This window comes from Copadichromis virginalis, linkage group LG15, assembly GCF_057382275.1.
Source record: "Copadichromis virginalis isolate Kocher_CV1m ecotype Utaka linkage group LG15, C_Virginalis_male_GT1.1, whole genome shotgun sequence".
NCBI classification, from domain to species: domain Eukaryota; kingdom Metazoa; phylum Chordata; class Actinopteri; order Cichliformes; family Cichlidae; genus Copadichromis; species Copadichromis virginalis.
In genome coordinates, this window is record NC_140632.1 from 10,300,146 (window position 1) to 10,318,304 (window position 18,159).

Sequence of the window (18,159 nt, forward strand, 5' to 3'; positions counted from 1 at the left end):
TTATTGGGTAAGATTCTGAAAACATAATAAGAAATAATACAGATTTATTGGAGTACAGAAAAAAAATACAGTACTAGGCGTAAAGTTACTTAATCTAATAACCTAATTTAATTTAGTCTAGTGGATGTTACTGATGTTGCAAAGCAGCTGGTAAGATTATAAAAGTCAAGAGGACACTGGTAGTCATTATACATGACAAATATTGGCTTTTTGTTTCCAGAGAAGATGCCAATACAAATCATCTGAATACAAATTCAAACGCCATACAGTGTTTAAATCAACTCCTCAAACGGTTTTCTATTCAGTGCTGGACTCCACTGGATGATACACTACCTTTCTTATTTCTTGTGCAATTCCCTTGTAAATTTCTGTCAATTTACAAACAGTGGGACTGATAAAGGCTCCATAATCTTACCTTTTTTCCGTTTACATATAGAAAAATCTTTTAAAGAAATGAAATGTGGATGCTATGTGTTTGATGCATTTTCCAGCTGCGGATGGGGCATCCTGCTTTCCAATAGTCTTTCATTCTACCAGTTGGTGGAAGCACTGAGTCAAGATCATTTTTTTAGACATTTTAAAGCTTGTTATCGTCCATAATCACTCTTTCACTTTAAGATTAACATTGCATGAAAAATATTAGGAAGTGAACATTTAACACATTACTTTATCTGGCACCTTGTCAAAACTTGGTGCTGCCATTCACTCCTCGGGATCTTTTAGCCCTACTGTGCCATCAGTGTTTTATGTGGTGTTAGTTTTGAATAACATTTAAATGAATTTAATTACATTTAATTATTCAAATGCTCGGCAAGATATGGCCATAGTGCAGGTTGTGAGTCCAAACAGTTTGATTAGGTGCTTGTACAGCTTTTGAAGCGAGCCTTGAGGTCTGAGCATGGAAGCCTCTGTAAACAGCATGGGAAATCGATGCAATTACTGGTGGCTTACCTGAAGCAGTGTGTGTGCTGAGGTCCTATGCTGCCTGCTGATGACAACTGTTTTCACCTTATAGGTGAAACATTCAGGTACTTGTAATAAGGAATTGGGTTCGCTATGCCATATGGGCCCTCAATCTTTGGGGGTGGGGAGATCCATTGAGAAAAGGGGCCGCCTTCTCAAAGTATTGCTAAACATCTGTTTGTTTTCAAGCTGCTGTTTGTGAGTGAGCAGTAGGTATACTTATCCTGATGCCAAAACGAAATGGGTTCATGAAGTTGCCGTTTCAGTAAGTACTTGTAACTGATAGTAATTAGTGTATTTTGATGCAAGAGTAGAGCAACATAGTTATCACATTAGTCTAATGCAGCCAGGCCTATTGGGTGAAGGATAGGTCTCAGCCTGCTGAGAAATAAAATATCTAATAAAATACTAAAACATTTGAACTTTTCACCACCATAGAAGGACTTGAGTTAAGGGCTTGGGATGATGATGCCTCAGTTTCTGGATATGAGGCGTCTTAGTTGGAGACAAACAGTACTCTGAGAAGCAGGCTACGTTCTCAACAGATTTCTGTGGTTGATGAAAATTGTAAAATGTCAGTGAAATGCTACTTTAGAGTACTCTCTGTAATGCTTTGACCCCTGCTGACCTGTACACTTCCTTACGTTAAAGAGGTTTGTACAACTGCCAGAACTTCACACACGTGTCAGAGCTACACTTCAACGGACAGAAATAGCTCAGTGTACAACATATGCGCGATCCTTGGCACAGTCAGGCTGTTAGGTCTGTTCTATTGCTGGTATGGCTTTAGTTATCTCATTAGTGTGTAGCCAGAAATGTTAGTCGTAATGCTAATTATATTCTGAGGTTTTGCCCATAGTGGACTAACTCCTAGTTAGGTGTAAACAAGTTTACAGTTCAATTCAATCAGAGTCACAAAAGAAAACCACAGACTGTCAGGTAAAGTAGATTAACAATCACAGACATTTGTATATACAGAATATCAAAAGCTGGGTCATTACAAGGTGATCTGCACTCATCTTTACTTTACTCCTTCCCCCTTGTTGTTTGTTGTGCCATTTGAGGAGTAAACATACTTAAAGGTGCCTTATTTCAAGTGTCAGAGAGCTTTGTTGAAAGCGCTATATAAATACAGGCCATTTACCATTTACCATTTGTTGATAAGGAAGCAGTTAAAGCAGTACTAATTGCCTTAGACCTGGCAGCTATTTTTAGTTGTACCGTAATCAGCAAGAAAGGTCTGAGCTACAGCGTCACAGTGGGACAGATGGAGACTCATTACATCAGTCTTAGGGGGTTTGCATATTGCCTGGAAACAATTAGCAAAGCAAGTCTGAAAAACTTTAACCAGCTTACAACAATAATGACCATAAGCCAGCTGGAGACATCAGCCCAGTAACGGATTCAATCATCGCAGATCTCGTGCTTTTCTTTGCTTCTTTAACCTATTGCACACTCAGTATTACCCTGTACAGTTTGTGTGGATGTTACCATGAAACCTGTTAAAAGCAATAAATACATCCATATTCATACGACTCTGCATTATTGTATCGACATTATAATCAATCCGGTCCTTTTGTGTTGTATATGTTGCAGTTTCTTCTGCCCTCTTGGGCATCTCTCTCTTAAAAAACACATGTTTAATGTCTTTTTAGCCAAGTAAATAAAGGATATTTACAACTGACTTTGCCAAAAACTGTTTGCAGCTTCTAATTTGCGATAGGGATGTTCTTTCTGACTCAAAATGTCTCGATATTATTCATAAGAGATACATTTGACATATGTTTGACAACTTATAAGCTAACAAGTATTTACAACAGTTTAAATACAGGCAATTTTTCAGAAATACCGGAAATTAGCTTATGACAGTTGATCACTTTTTGGCATAATGCTGACTCTGCTGAAGGTGTTTTTCCTTCCCTCTGTTGCCAAATGCTTTTTCATAGGTGGTTGTGTAATTGTTTCTTTTTTCTTTCTAATATTATAGGTTTTACAATATAAAGCACCTTGAGGCAACTGTTGCTGTGAATTGGTGCTATATAAATAAAACTGAATTGAATTGTGAAAAAACAAGTCTTTCTATTGTGTAACAATAACCAACCTCATATACTGTATGATAATATATAAGAAATCCAAGCAAAATATTATGTTGGTATTGCTCTTGGAGCAATGTGTTCATCCATCAGAATATAATTTAACAATTTACTTCATAAGAAAGAAAAACAACAGAAGATTTGCTGACTGAAGTCTTACCAGACGGAGTGTTTGTAAGAAATATTGTATTTATATAGAAGCATTGTCAGTAATTCAGGGTTAGAAGACAAACGGTAACTGGAGAGCTCTGTATTTCCAACACTGAGCTTCGGCATTAAATGTGGAAATGACTTCTCTTCACACAGACACACACATAGCAAGCAGAATTTGTGTTATCGTGGGAAACAGTATTTGATGATTTTGTATTAAAAGCTAGAACTTGTTCTTTAAGTTCAAATGGGTAACTTTGGTAATTCATAAGATAATAACATGAAATTTGTATGTTTGTGTTTTGTTATGAAAATCTGGACCTTACAAATAAAATGTTAAAAATAAAGAAGAGCCTTGAAATTTGTATTTAGACAGATGTGGAGTGACTTTGTACACCTACTCAGAAACACTTGGATTTTAAAATGTTTAGCAAAGGCAGCTTCGTTGCCTTTTGTTTGCTGAAGCACCTTGGGCTCCTGCTGCCAGGTGGGAGATGATTCAGTTTCCTTGCTCTCACATTCAACCTCGCTTTGCCTTTTAGGCATTGTTTTTGCCTGTGCACTGTATGAAAGGAATTTGTCACCCCTGTGTCTGTAATTTCACAGACAGGTAGTTTAGTAACCAGAAGCCCAAAGGCATGAGGCAGCACTGCTGTTTTATTATTATTTTTTTGCACATTACCAGAAGTAAAACAAAGAGTGTATTAAAGTGCTATGTATCAATGCATTAATGTTTCCCCTGCTTCAATAAGATTTGTTGACTTGACCAAATGAGAGCACACTGCCTTTACCTTGGTGTTATCCTGGTGCCAGTGACCTCGGTTTTACAGGCCAGTGAGAGTGGCCGCTGACTAATTAATCCTCTTTGCACTCTTCACTCCTGCAGCTCTGCTTTGTGGCAGTTCTTGACATCATTTCAAAACAGTCCAGATGGTGACCTGCAGTCCTGAAAGAACGACTCCAGGAGTCTCGCCAGGCCTGTATGTCGCTGTCCGCATCAGTGTTGGATACGGCATTGCAACGAGGGCTGCTTCAAGTTTCAGTTTTCCTTTTATAGGTTGTGTCTTAAATATCAAAGCCGATGAAATCAACAAAAATGGATTATGATGAGCTGGATGCACGTATACAATGGCAGAAACTAGGTATTGTCAGTGGATGCACTATACGGGAAACGTTACAGGTCAGTTGTGTGGTTTACAATCCTTTTGCTTCTTTTTTTTGGGGGGGGGGGGGGGGGGGGGGGGTCCTTTGACACATTGTAGGTTACGGGGAGCTTATTGTCCGCTTGGGACAGCTGAAACTGCTGAAAGAGGAATGACAAAGGGATTCTTCTACATCCGAGAAACTGTAATGTTTGTAATGTTCAAAAACAAATAAAGATGCACACTTAATACTATACCTAATTACTCATCTAATATGATGTGTTTTAGCATATCCAGTCTGTTCTGTGCAGATACATGATCTTGGTGAGAATCAGCCCGGTGGCAGTAGACTGTGAGTGGGTGGGACAACAGCATCCAGAGCCAGAAGGACCTGGAGGAGTTTAACTCTGAGCATTAACCAGCTCAGCTCTAAATCTGGCCAGATAATTCGTTGGAAAGCTGCCTTTCTTCTGGCACACACTGCGTAAACACGTGAAGCCGACCAGGTGGCCCTTTCTGGCATGGTTGAACGTGTGCAGCATAACAAATTTTATCTAAAAGAATAAGGAACTCAGACAGATTTGTTACTCAATTTATATAGTGCATAAAGACCTTTGATTATTAAATCCTTCACGCGGGGTATTCAGATGCATCAAACTGCAAAAATCCTTTATATTTAGCATTTTATGATAGTAGATGCATCAGTGGCTTTGGTACAGAAAGCCACCCAAAGTTCCTCTTTATAAAAGTCTATCAATCAAATTCCCTTTTCCTCATTTATTCAAACAAATACTCACACTGCAGGTCATTCATAATGAAATATTTCTGTAAGACAAATTCATATTAGGCAAAATTAGGTAGATGAAAGATGAAAGTTGAAATGAATTAAAGTGGGTTTACTTTACATGTTAATTACTGGCCATAATGTCCAGTTATCTCTTTGAATTTAGTATTCTACTTTGACTTGTCTGTCAAAACAGCTTCCAAATCTGTGATATAAATAAAGTTGTAATTATTATTATTATTATAAAACTTACTGATGAACTCTAATGTTTTTTTAAGCAATAACACCAAATCTGGTCCATACTGACTCCCCTTTTCCCTTCACGTTCCAGGCTCCTACCTGCTCCTGATCCAATACCAACAGCTGAGGTCAGCTGAGGTCGCCACCATGGTGACCTTCGCTAACACAACGCAGGTCTCCCCCATGGGGCTGCGTGAGCTGCCCTGTGTAACCCCCACCATGTCCCCTGGCCTGCGGCGGAAAAAGATGCTGTGGCAGAACGCAGTAAAACACATCATTATGCAGCAGGATCTCAGTACCCAGGTGATTGAGTTTTAGATTGTTGTAAATGTGTTCTGATTTTTTTTTTTGTGCACACTAGTATTGTGTACTGGAAGAGGCTGTGTCTGTCTGTGTGGAGCTCTGGCCTTATGACGCACTTTTTATACTGCATTCAAAAGTGTACCTCACTAATGGCTATCAAGCACACATGAAATTTTTGATTCTTTTCAAAATAAAGCTATTACTCTTACCATTACAATCTAATGCGCTCTTACCATTATGCATATCTAATGTGTGTTGAAATGGTTTTGGCATTTATATTTCAAAAATGATTCACATTTACAATAGACATGTGATAATAAAGCAAGCCTCACAAGATCCTTCTAGAAGCAAGTCTCAACATTCAGCATCCATAAAGGTAACCGGTAGCACACAGACTCATTCTATCCCCATGTGGCAAATAAGAGACGAAAGCAAAATAAAGAAAGTTACAAGTGAAAAGAGACAGGTGTGTAGCAGCTTTGTACACCTACTCAGAAACGATTGGATTTAGGTTTTTAGCATTTTTTGCCTTTTTTGTTTGCTGAAGCACCTCGGGGTCCTGCTGCCAGGTGGGGGATGATTCAGCTTCCTTGCTTTCAGACTCAACCTTGCTTTGCCTTTTAGGCCTTGTTTTTTTTTTTAACCTGTGCATGGTTTGAAAGGAGTGTCTCAACCCTGTGCCTCTTAATTTCACAGACAGATACTTTAGTAACCAGCGGCCCAAAGGCATGAAGCAGCACTGCTGTTTTATTATTATTTCTACATCATAATAGGGGTAAAAGTAAAAGAGTATTAGAAAGATATGCAACGATGAATTAATGTTCCTCCTGCTTCAAAAGGATTTGTTGACTTGGCTAAATAAGTGAGCGCTGCCTTTACCTTGGCATTGGCCTGATGCCAGTGACCTCGGTTTTAAAGGCCAGTAAAAGTGGCTGCTGACTAATTAATCCTCTTTGTGTGTGAATGTGGCTGTTTTTAGACTATCCATGTAAGTGTAATTGTTATTTTTGCATGCTGAATCTTGTCTACCCTGATTTGCCAAATAAGATATAATAGCCTTGTAACTTTTTTGAATGAAGGATCCTGTTTTTATCCTTTGACAGTTGGGTGTTGAACCAGCACGCAAAATCTTTGTGACAGATACCTACATAGAGGAGATCAACAGGCAAATCCGCAGCAAAGCCTCACGTGGGGTAACAAAGCGCCGTTCTTCCACGTTCAGAGTCCATCCCTTGGTTCGCGATTCCACCAGCACCGGGGGTGCTTTTAACGACTACTCCAGCGACGCTGACTTCTTCGTCCACTGGGGTCGAACTGTCTGTGGTGTCTACATACCCACGCTATTGCACACCTTCAAGTCCCACGACCTGGAGAAACTCTACCAGCAGCACTCTTCCACCCAAAGACGTAATTCTCTGGCCATCACCAATGTGATAGACGTGGTGGCCAAGCTGCACATGTTGGTTCTGTACCTGGCATTGGCGCCGGAAGCTTCCACAGACACTTTGCGTGGCTGCCTGACGGGCATGTTCATGGTGTTAGCAACAGTTCTGTGCGTCATAGTGTTAACCCACAAAGACTCCGTGTCCCCACAGTGGCTTCACTACGCCGGCCTCGCCAGCTGGTTGTCACAGACCACACAGGTGCTGGGGGGTCTGGTGTACGGACTAGAAAAAGACCCATCGTGGTACCTTTTGTTCACTTTGTTCGCAACATACACACTGCTGCCATTACCTCTGCTGTGGGCCATATGTGCGGGCACCCTGTCCTCAATGCTGCACATTCTGGTAGAGATAGTATGCTGCTACACTGATGCTTTGCTTCTGAGAAAGGTGAAAAAAAAAGTCCCCTTTGAATTTCCTTTCCTACTGTTACATTTTTTAAATGTGTATCATGCCGATAAATCAGTGATACACTGTTAAGGCTTATGGAAAGTTTGATTTCTTAGACTTTACAGCAGTGTTAGGCACAAATCTACAAAATTTGAGAAAAAAACTATTTCATTGTACTTGTTGAAAGCTCATGGGTCTCTATTGACATATTAATCAACAAATAATAAGGAATTAGAAACCCTCCCCCCAAGCTTCAGTCCAATACTCTTTCCCCAATTTCCCCTTCAAACTTTTTTTAAAGCTTTTTTTCCATGAATTAATGTAGTATTCACACTCTTTCGATGCAGGTGGTTGCCAAAGGCCTGCTGTACCTGGGGATGAACACAGCTGGCTTGTTCATCCACTACCTGACAGACCACGCTCAGCGCCAGGTTTTTCTGGAGACCCGTCGTTGCATTGAAGGACGCCTCAAATTAGAGCAAGAGAATCAAAGACAGGTACAATGAAGATGGGAGCTGTCCTGAAATTTAAAGCCAGAGAATTATCTGTGTTATGATGAAAGCTTTGGTTGCATTAACTCACTTCCATGACTCTCACATTGTTACACTTCTTCACAGGACCGCCTAGTTTTGTCGATCCTGCCTCGCTTTGTTGCCTTGGAGATGATTGCTGACATGAGTGCTATGGAAGATGATCTAAACCCTCAAGAGTTTCACAAGATCTATATCCACCAGTACAAAGATGTCAGGTATACATGCATGAGTTAGTATATTAGTAGTTAAATTTGTAACCTTGTAACCTTGACTCGTAAGATTTATAAGCCAAGTGGGTTTCACTCTGATTATCAAGTTGCAGGCCAACCTAATGCCAATAGTAAGTGTTTGCTATGTCATTTCAGACTTTTTAGTCCTTCTCTCCTTCTTGTAGCATCCTTTTTGCAGACATCAAGGGTTTCACTTTGTTGTCTATGAACCTGTCAGCCCAGGATCTGGTTCGAACCCTCAATGAGCTCTTTGGACGTTTTGACCGACTGGCAGAGGTGAGGGCCTGAGCGAGCCCTTTTTGGTTGATGTAAAACATCTTCCAGCTTCTAATGTCCTTCTTCTTCTTCTTTTATCACAGGAACACCACTGCTTGCGGATAAAGATACTGGGAGACTGTTACTACTGTGTGTCAGGGGTTCCCGAGCCCCAGCGTGCCCATGCCCGTTATTGTGTTGAGATGGGTCTGGCTATGATCAACACTATACGGTCAGTCATCATATTTAAAGACACAAACACAAGTTAATTAAAAAAAACCAAAATCACGTGGTTTTAAAATTATGTAAATATAACCTCAGCTAAGTAACAAAAGATTAACACAAAACAAAGCTGAAATGCAGAAGCACTGTGTGAAAATTTTAAGTACTCCTTTGCTGCTTCCACATGAATTAAGCAGGTAAGTAGCATCCAGATCCTGCTAATTAAGTGCACTTGATTAATTGATGATCAACAACTGTGAGCACCTAAGTAAAAGCAGAGGTCTGGGCAGTTTGCTGGTGTGCAGCATTCAGGTGTGTATCAATACATTGTGTAACACAATGCTTCTGCGTCAACCTTGAAAAAGGGTCCACCTTCTTATGGGTCTATAGGTATCCATATGAGAGTGTAAGATCCTATTTTTGTTTGTAAGACACGATCACTTTACCTCACAAAATCACCAGGTATGTACAGAAGCAGCTGAACTTCGACATGGACATGAGGATCGGCATCCACTCGGGCTCTGTCCTCTGTGGGGTATTGGGTCTGCAGAAATGGCACTTTGATGTCTGGTCCTGGGACGTGGGCATCGCCAACATGCTGGAAGCGGGGGGCATACCTGGGTGAGCACCAGCAACCATTAGAGAAACTCCTGTCAAGTATGTTACCTGACAAAGATGTGCCTGACAGGTTTCCAGGCTTTCTGTAAGATAATATTTAAGAAAAGAATAAAAAACGTGCTATTTAATTTCGTAATAGGTACATTTGGAGGGGGTATATATTTTCATCTGGTGATGCATTAATGATGACCTCTTGTCTTACATCATCCACAATATTTTTTAATTTCTTTCTGCATGAATTTTTCTTTCTCCCTGAAACAGACGCATCCACATCTCAAGGGCAACTCTCGATTGTCTAGAAGGCACTTACAAGACAGAAGAGGGCCATGGTCGTGATAGGAATGCTTTCCTACGAAAATACAATATTGACACCTTCCTCATCTGCCCTCAGCAGGACAGAGACAAAGTTAACCACATCAAGCCCCCCAAAGTTCAAAAACCAATTCAAACCTGGAGTCCGGACATACCTTTTAAGACTGTCGTTGACATGAACAGCGTAAGTGCGCAAATACCAAACAGAAAGGAAGGTGCTGAATTTGGTGCCTTTGGTCAGGTGGTGACGAATTTGAATTGAAGAATCTGAAGAGCTCGGCACATCTGAGACTCACCTGTACTCACCTAATCAGTCATTTCTATTCTTTTCTTTTAGATTCTAGCTGCTTTTACAAATGGCTCAATGCCCACCCTTTGGCAGTCCAACTCGAGAGAGATTAACAAACGCATCAAGCATGCCATCGAGCTTCGAAGTAGTGAGCGTATGCACAGAGAGCACATCACACCACTGACCCTTGTCTTCAAGGACACAAACATCGAGGACAAGGTAGACTGTGAAGAAAAGATAGAGATGCAAACTGTTTTTTAAAGACGCAGCTAAAAGTGACATTTATTTTTCTCGCTTTTGGCCCATCCAGTTCTCCCAGATGAGAGATGAAATGTTCAACTCCAATCTGGTCTGCTCCTTCATCCTGCTTCTGTTTCTCATGGCTGCCCAGGCCCTCATCCCTGCCCCCAGGTAGGAAACTCCAATATGTTACAACTGTTAATTCCACTTATTATGATTCCATTAAGTCATTTTGTACCTAAATCCAGCTTATAGCATTTTAAATAAATATCAATTCCACATCGGTATAACCAGTATTATAAAAAGAGCTCCCTGTAGTGTTTTGACCAGACTTTATTGCTACTGTGCTTAAGTTTTTGTTTTTCTTTACTTTGGTGCCACCTGCTGGTATTTAAAAGAATGCACTGACCCGTGCAGTCACACTGGACACCTGAACTTGTTTTTTTCTGTTCTACACTGTATTAATATTATTAACATTCATGACTTCACTCACTTTCTTCTTCTTCTTAACCCCCTCTTCCCTCCCCAATCGTAGACTGTTCCCTGCTGTCCTCCAGTTTTCAGTCTTTCTGCTTGCCCACGTGCTGCTGCTACTTGTTGCCCTTGCCGAAGAGTTCAAGTGGACTCCTTCATCACTGCAGCACTTCTGTTGCTGGATTCATGAAAACAACAGTGCCCGTAACCTGTTTACTCTCATAGCGATCTTCATCAACTTTGGGTTGGCCTCTACTGACATGGTGAGAGTCTGAATAACACAAGAGAAGAGTAATTTACATAAACTGCCATGTTCTTCAACACGACTTTTTCCTTTGTATGTCTGCAGTATTGCACCTGGTAACTGACCCTTGTAAACCAAATGCACATTAATTTGCATAATCCTCTCTGAAATGCATATGCAAAAAGAGGAAAGTTGCACTTCCCTGCTGATATTTATAGCACACTTGGCATGCAAACAGGACAGAGGAGTGCAAGAAGGTAAAAAATGAAGTAAGCACAGGGGTCTTTCGTGTGATGTAAAAAGCCCATTTAGATATAAGAAGGTAAAGGGGTTCTTTTGCAGTGATAAAATTATTTAGTAAACCTTCTTTTTATTAGAAAAAAGCACAAAATTAAGCAAAACCTCATTAAAGGTTTTAAATCACCAGTTTTAAGAAAGTTTGACTACCGGTTTATATTTGTTATGCTCTATGATGCAGAATCAGGTTGGAACATTTTGTGCTGTTTGCAGGTGTGGTGCATCCTCATGAACACAGGAGAGGCTGACATAACTGAGAAGACTGGCACAGGCTCACGTCCACTCACTGTCTGCTCTTACCCTGAGGCAAGCAAACAGTAGTTTAAATTTGGGACAATTATTATAGAGATTTTATGTGATTTCCTGTTGATTTATCCAAATGTCTGTCTTGTATTAAAAATACTAACAATAAATCACATTGGGTTTCAGTAAAATGAGGTTATTACTGCTTGTTTCATCTTTCCCAATTTGTTCCCTTTAGATTTTTGTGTTGAGCGGGGTGATTGCCATGGTGACGTGTGCGGTTTTTCTGCGTCTGAACTCTCTGCTGAAGCTGGCAACGCTGCTGCTAGCAGTGGCTGTCTACTCCTACCTCAGCCACCTCGCCTTTGTCTCACTCACGCGCCACGATACGCTGCACAGGTCAGTGTATGAGCAGCGAGCAGCATACAAACTGCACAGCTGCTGTAGTTTTACTACACAGTGCTATATTTAAATATTCGCCTCTATACACAATTTATGATCAAAAGTTTTGGGCCACACCAGTTAATTGAGCCAACCTCATCCTACATTAACATCAGCACAAAAACTGTGCACTGGGAGCTTCATGCCATGTGTTCCAAAGCTGAGCATCTCCTTTAAGTGTAATGTGTAGGTATATTTTTGCCCACAGAGTGTATCGATTTTCCTAATATACTTTGTTACAGGTCTCACTATGTCAGAAGAAATGGAATTTCCTTCCTTCTCATGGCCATGTTTATTGTTGCTGTCTTCTATAATGGACGTCAGGTGCTCATACACTTCATTTTCCCAGATTGAACTTATAGATGATCCTGTCACTATAGCAACACTTTCTGGTCTGTGTTATTGAAACTAAAACTGTTTTCTGTCACACAGGACTGTGTTGCAGGTAGATGATGTTCTATCTCGCTGTATCTTTTCTATCCAGTGGGAGGCTACTGCCAGACTGGACTTCCTGTGGCGTCTGCAGGCCCAGCAGGAGGTGGCAGACATGAGGGAGTTGCGGGAACACAATGAGTGTTTGCTATACAACATCCTACCAGTTCATGTAGCTCAACATTTCTTGGACCGGAGCAAGCATGACGAGGTAGCTGAAACACCCCAAAACCTTTAGCCTCACTTCTTTTGACTCATAGTCTGGTCCACAGCAGAATCAGTCTGAGTAACCATCAGTGCTTTGAAAATACTGATTGGACCAATGAATAGCAACCTCTGTCTACGGTTTAACCTATATTGAAATTGTACAATTAAAATTAACGTTATGTAGTACTTTTTAAAATCTGGCACTTTCCTTTATTTATAATCCGATCATTTTTTAAAAGATCTCCAACCCCACTGGGTGATATGCAGCCCCAAACCATGACAGAACCTCCACCATGTTTTACACATGGCTGTAGACACTCAATGTTATACTGCTTTACCTCCTCAGTACATAGCGACGGTGATTTTAACATAATTTCACATTTGGATTCACCACTTTATAAGACTCGTTGCCATGGATATTCAGTTACTTTCCTCCCTGTTTCCCTTACTTATTAATGGCTTCTTGACAGCCACCCTTCCACTGACACCATTTTTGATCAGGCTTCAGTGAACAGTAGATGGATCAACTGAGGGCCAGGTGCATCTCTCAGGTCCTGTTTCTTCTTTTGTCGTCCACTTGTCCAGTTTTAAGACACATCATGCACATGCATGCGCTCTTGGTGCAAAAATACTATTTTATGACTGTCAAACTGTGTTATACTTTGCATTTTTCATCAATTCAACTAAACAAATTGGAACAAATGATGTGGTTTTATAACGTTGGGCGGCTCAAGACTTTTGCACAGTACCTTACCTGACTCAAACAAAGAGGATTTTGAAGAAATCACCCATCATGACTCTTCTTTTAGGATCTTTACTCCCAATCCTATGATGAAGTGGGCGTCATGTTTGCCTCCATCGCTGGGTTCGATGAGTACTTCGAGGAGAAAGAGTTCAAGCATGAAGGAGTGGAATGCCTCCGGCTACTCAATGAGATAATTGCCGGCTTTGATGAGGTGAGTGTTGGACTCAAAATGATCATATGACAGTGGTTTATTTATGGATTATCCCTTTTGGTCCAATTATTTATCGGTTAAAATAAAACAGAGACAGTGTAGTTCAATCCAGGCTGTGGGTTGACACAAGTCCTGCTTTGATAAATAGGATAGCCTCTAATTGCATAAGTCAGCTGCTAAACTTGATGTGTAATTTAATCTTATCTTCTAACAAGCTGTTTGAGGAGCCGTATTTTCACCATGTGGAGAAGATTAAGACAATTGGGAGCTGCTACATGGCAGCATCAGGTTTAGCTCCAGATAAACAGGTGGGAGATTTTTCTGTATGTGGTCTTATTTCCTTTTGTCTTATTAGCTTTGCTTTGATTTGTGGTACTTGTTATGATATTATCTCCTTGCATGAAACTGTATGTTTATCTTTGTCTCCTCCAGAAATCAATGGATGAATGGAACCACCTGAGCGAGCTGGTTTTGTTTGCATTGGCGATGCAGGAGACCTTGAAAGAGATTATTAGGAACTCTACTCAACGCTTTCAGCTGCGTGTGGGTAAGAAGCTGCCCTGCCACAGCCCCACAAAAGCACACACGCACGATTTCTAGTGTTGTAGCAAATATCTGAAATTATTGTCTGGGTTTGGACTCATGCAGGCATTGCTCACGGGCCCGTGGTCGCTGGGGTGATCGGTGCCACCAAACCGCAGTACGATATCTGGGGCTCCACAGTGAACTTAGCCAGCCGCATGGACAGCACAGGTGTGAGCGGACGCATCCAAGTACCCGAAGCCACCCGAAGGATCCTGACAGATTGGGGCTTCGTCCTGGAGCTGCGTGGAGAAATATTTGTCAAAGGGGTGAGTGGAGACTGACTATGAAGAGTAGTTAAGCTTAAACAAGTGTTGTTTATTTTTAAAACGCCACAGCATTGTGGTCTATAAGGTAAGGTTCTTAAATCAATGAATGACATCTTCGGAATTAGGAACTTTATTCTGACTTCCAGAAGGGGGGGAATTATTTGATCTCCTTTGATTTTATTATGTTGCATTTTTTAAGGGTGGGAGAAACATTTTATACAAAAACCTCAGAGTTTAAGGTGATTCATAATGTGTTGCTATGGCTGGATCCTTGCTCTAGAGGTTTCTGTTCGATAAACCATCTCAGTTATCCAGCAAGCATAAAAACATCTTGCCAGCAGCAAATTTATGTTCAGAAAGTCTTCATTATCATACAAATTTTGTAGAATAACCTCTGTGTTTAGCCTAACTGTGACAATATACACATCTTCACTTTTTAATCTATGTTTTTCATTGTAGGTAAGTGAGCACCAGGGGAAAGTCCGCACCTATTTCATCAGGACCATGCGCAGTAAGATGGCCAACGATGGGACAGATGGCCGCCTGGCAGGGCAGACAGGAGGACGCATGACGCTGGCAGAGGTGGTGTTCAGTCTCGTCCAGGCCAGACACAAGGAGAAGATGAGAGAGGGCAACAGGAGGTTCAATCGGACTCCCTCCAGACTGCAGCGCTGAGGAGACTGTCAGGGTCAAATGGCTGCACGTAGGCCAGGACACACTGCAGCCATATTCCTTTAATGCTTTGCCATAACTGAATTAGCTTCACAGACAAAATACTGAGCTACCCGTGGCAGGAGCCCAAACCTGTTTAAGCCTTTATTCTTATTTCTTCCAATACTGCATCATACCCATCTTTTTTGGCATCTCAAGCAAAATGGACAAGTTAAGAGGAATTTATAGGAAATCATCCATGCTCATATTTCTTGACTTCTGGACCCAAACGTTCATCTTTGCATGACACACCGAGTGGTATGTGGTCTGAACTTTAGTTGGTTAGGAGTTAACTGTGCTATTTAATCAAAGTTCTGGCCTCTTACATTTCACAAGTATGTTGTAAGCAGTGCAAAGTGCTTTTTCATTACTATTATTGCCATATCTATACACTATAAGCACTGATTTTAAGGTTTTTTGTAAAAAAAAGAAAGAAAGAAAGAAATGGTAAATGGACTGGTTCTTATATAGCGCTTTTCTACTCATCTGAGCACTCAAAGCGCTTTACACAACTTGTGCATTCACCCATTCACACCCATTCGCACAAGCACATCTTTCTAAGTGCGCTATAGCTAACACTCACACACATTCATACTCCGATGGATGCATCGGAGAGCAATTTTGGGGTTAGTATCTTGCCCAAGGATATTTGGCATGTAGACTAGGGGAAGCCAGGAATCGAACCACCAACCTTCCGATCAGTGGATGACCTGCTCTACCACTTGAGCTACAGCCAAAGAAAGAAAGAAAGAAAGAAAGAAAGAAAGAAAGAAAGAGCCAACATGTCTTTATGTTTGCTGGGATAACACATCAGCAAGACTCCAGACCTCCAAGCAAAACACTACCTCTTAGTACAAATTCTCATAGACTACAAATGGCCAATATAGAATGTTGTTTGTTTGTTTGTTTGTATTATCTTAATTAGTACATTTATGTTGTGAAGTCAAGCATTATTTCTACTTTGTATCCAATAATTTCACATGTGTTAAAGAGATTTTGGTCAGTATATTTCACTCATGCAACATAATCCAAAAAGAAAGAAAATCCCTTTATTTATAAAGTGATTGCTGCTTGGTTTACTTTTGTAAATACTGTATTTGCATAGTTTCCACTGAGCCACTATTTCTTATTTTCTATCTTGTCAGAGTCAGTGTTGTTCTGAATTTATGAGATTCAGAAGAGGAACACTGAAACAGTTTTAATGCCAAAAACACCTCACATATCACTGTATTCCTCTTACTGTCATGGTAAAAAAGAAAGCAAAACCTCTGTCAGTACTAAGGTTCTTTGTGTTAGGACCTAAAAAAATCATTTCATCCTTACAAGATCTTAAATGCATTGAAATACAACCTCAGATGTAGAACACCACATGTAGAAGCAGTGTGTGAAAGTACACTAAGTCCACCTCCGTAACTTGTAGAACCACATTTAGCAACAATAACTTGATGTAAATGTTTTCTGTAAAACTTTATCTATGTGAAGGTCCTCAGTCATCCAGGTCATGGTAATCCAAGGGGCTGGGAAAGAAAAGCGAGTGGACTCCTCTAAGTTTCACCTGTCATCCGTGAAGCTTCTTCATTTCTAAGATCAAATGGTGGAGAGTCCCATGTTTAAGCCCTGATAAACGTTATCAGTATCTCACATCCCTGTGGAGGAATTTTGTAATATTGTTTGCAGCCAATCATTTATGAACAGCTCTCTTTCAGCATTTCAGTCAGTTAAGGTCTGGTCTTTGACCGAGCCATTGCAACTTCTTGATTCGTTTCTTTTTTCAACCATTCTGTTGCAGATTTGCTTCTGTGCTTGGGATCATTTTACTGTTCAATGAGTCAATTACAATTTTTCCCTGTCACAAAGGTGGCGGGGCGATCGTGGCTCAAGAGTTGGGAGTTCGCCTTGTAATCGGAAGGTTGCCGGTTCGAGCCCCGGCTCGGACAGTCTCGGTCGTTGTGTCCTTGGGCAAGACACTTCACCCGTTGCCTACTGGTGGTGGTCAGAGGGCCCGGTGGCGCCAGTGTCCGGCAGCCTCACCTCTGTCAGTGCGCCCCAGGGTGGCTGTGGCTACAATGTAGCTTGCCATCACCAGTGTGTGAATGTGTGTGTGAATGGGTGGATGGATGACTGGATATGTAAAGCGCTTTGGGGTCCTTAGGGACTAGTAAAAAGCGCTATATAAATACAGGCCATTTACCATACCAGGCCATTCACATGTGACTCTAGAATACTTTGGTATACAGAGGAATGACTGCAACTTCCTGTTGCTGCAAAACAAGCCCAGAGTATTACAATTCCACCACCGTGCTTGAGAGCTAGTACGAGGTGCATGTGCTGATATGATGCTGTGCATTATAGCAAAAGATATTATAATAGTGAGATATATAATATAATAGTGAGAATAAGGTTTTTCACTATAGAATGATGGACATCAAATTGTTTGGAAGTTTCTTTATAAACTTTTCCGGACTGATAGGCAGCCTTTGCTTTGCTCCTTGGCATTAACACACACCTGAATGCAGCAGACCATCAAACTGCCAAAAGTTCTACTTCTTTATAGGTGCTCATACTCACTGACAATCAATTAATTAAGTGCATTTAATTAGCAGGACCTGTCTGCTACTTCCTCTGTTAATTCCTATGGAAACAGTAAGAGTGCACTTAGTTTTTCACACTCTGCTTCTGCACTTTGGCTTAGTTTTTGTGGACGACACTGTGTAATATGTCATATGTTGATGTTATTTTGTTGTTCAGCTGAAGTTTTGGTCCTAACTAAGAACCAGAATGATTATGTCCAGATATGTAAAATGGTGTACTTTTTTTTCTTTTTTACCTTGATCATTTATTAAAATCAAAATCAAACAAAGATGCTTGGTTTCTCTTGATGTAGGAATGTTTTACATTGTAGGTCTGATTCAAACTGACACAAATTCACGCCAGTCTTTATTTTGTTTGTCTTTTAACTTTAAATATTAATGTTAAGCTCCTCTATGGGACTTTGTGCAGTTTTTAAATAGATACCAAAGACACGTTTAATTGTTGTTACAGTATAGAAATGTTCACGGCGAATAGTACGTCTGTATCAGCAAAACTTTTTACTTCA

At 40.6% G+C, this 18,159-nt stretch overlaps 1 protein-coding gene across 1 annotated transcript; it reads left to right on the forward strand.

Annotated features, from left to right (window-relative positions):
- The first annotated feature begins 4,334 nt into the window (after positions 1-4,334).
- LOC146691843 (adenylate cyclase type 8) lies at positions 4,335-15,501 on the forward strand. Its single transcript, XM_085433547.1, has 21 exons — positions 4,335-4,386; positions 5,464-5,675; positions 6,779-7,507; positions 7,855-8,004; positions 8,125-8,255; positions 8,435-8,546; positions 8,630-8,757; positions 9,210-9,368; positions 9,627-9,861; positions 10,015-10,185; positions 10,277-10,377; positions 10,742-10,943; positions 11,435-11,527; positions 11,703-11,863; positions 12,148-12,229; positions 12,390-12,548; positions 13,354-13,500; positions 13,716-13,808; positions 13,933-14,047; positions 14,149-14,351; positions 14,811-15,501. Exons 1-21 carry the CDS (start codon positions 4,335-4,337, stop codon positions 15,024-15,026), a joined length of 3,651 nt encoding a protein of 1,216 aa, XP_085289673.1. The 3' UTR covers positions 15,027-15,501.
- Positions 15,502-18,159: the final 2,658 nt, after the last annotated feature.

Excerpts from the sequence above, each read along its gene's own strand:
- LOC146691843 (XM_085433547.1), top strand. The coding sequence starts at position 4,335 with ATGGCAGAAACTAGGTATTGTCAGTGGATGCACTATACGGGAAACGTT. Across the intron at positions 5,676-6,778 it reads AGCAGGATCTCAGTACCCAG|TTGGGTGTTGAACCAGCACG; the intron begins GTGATTGAGTTT and ends ATCCTTTGACAG. Across the intron at positions 7,508-7,854 it reads ATGCTTTGCTTCTGAGAAAG|GTGGTTGCCAAAGGCCTGCT; the intron begins GTGAAAAAAAAA and ends CTTTCGATGCAG.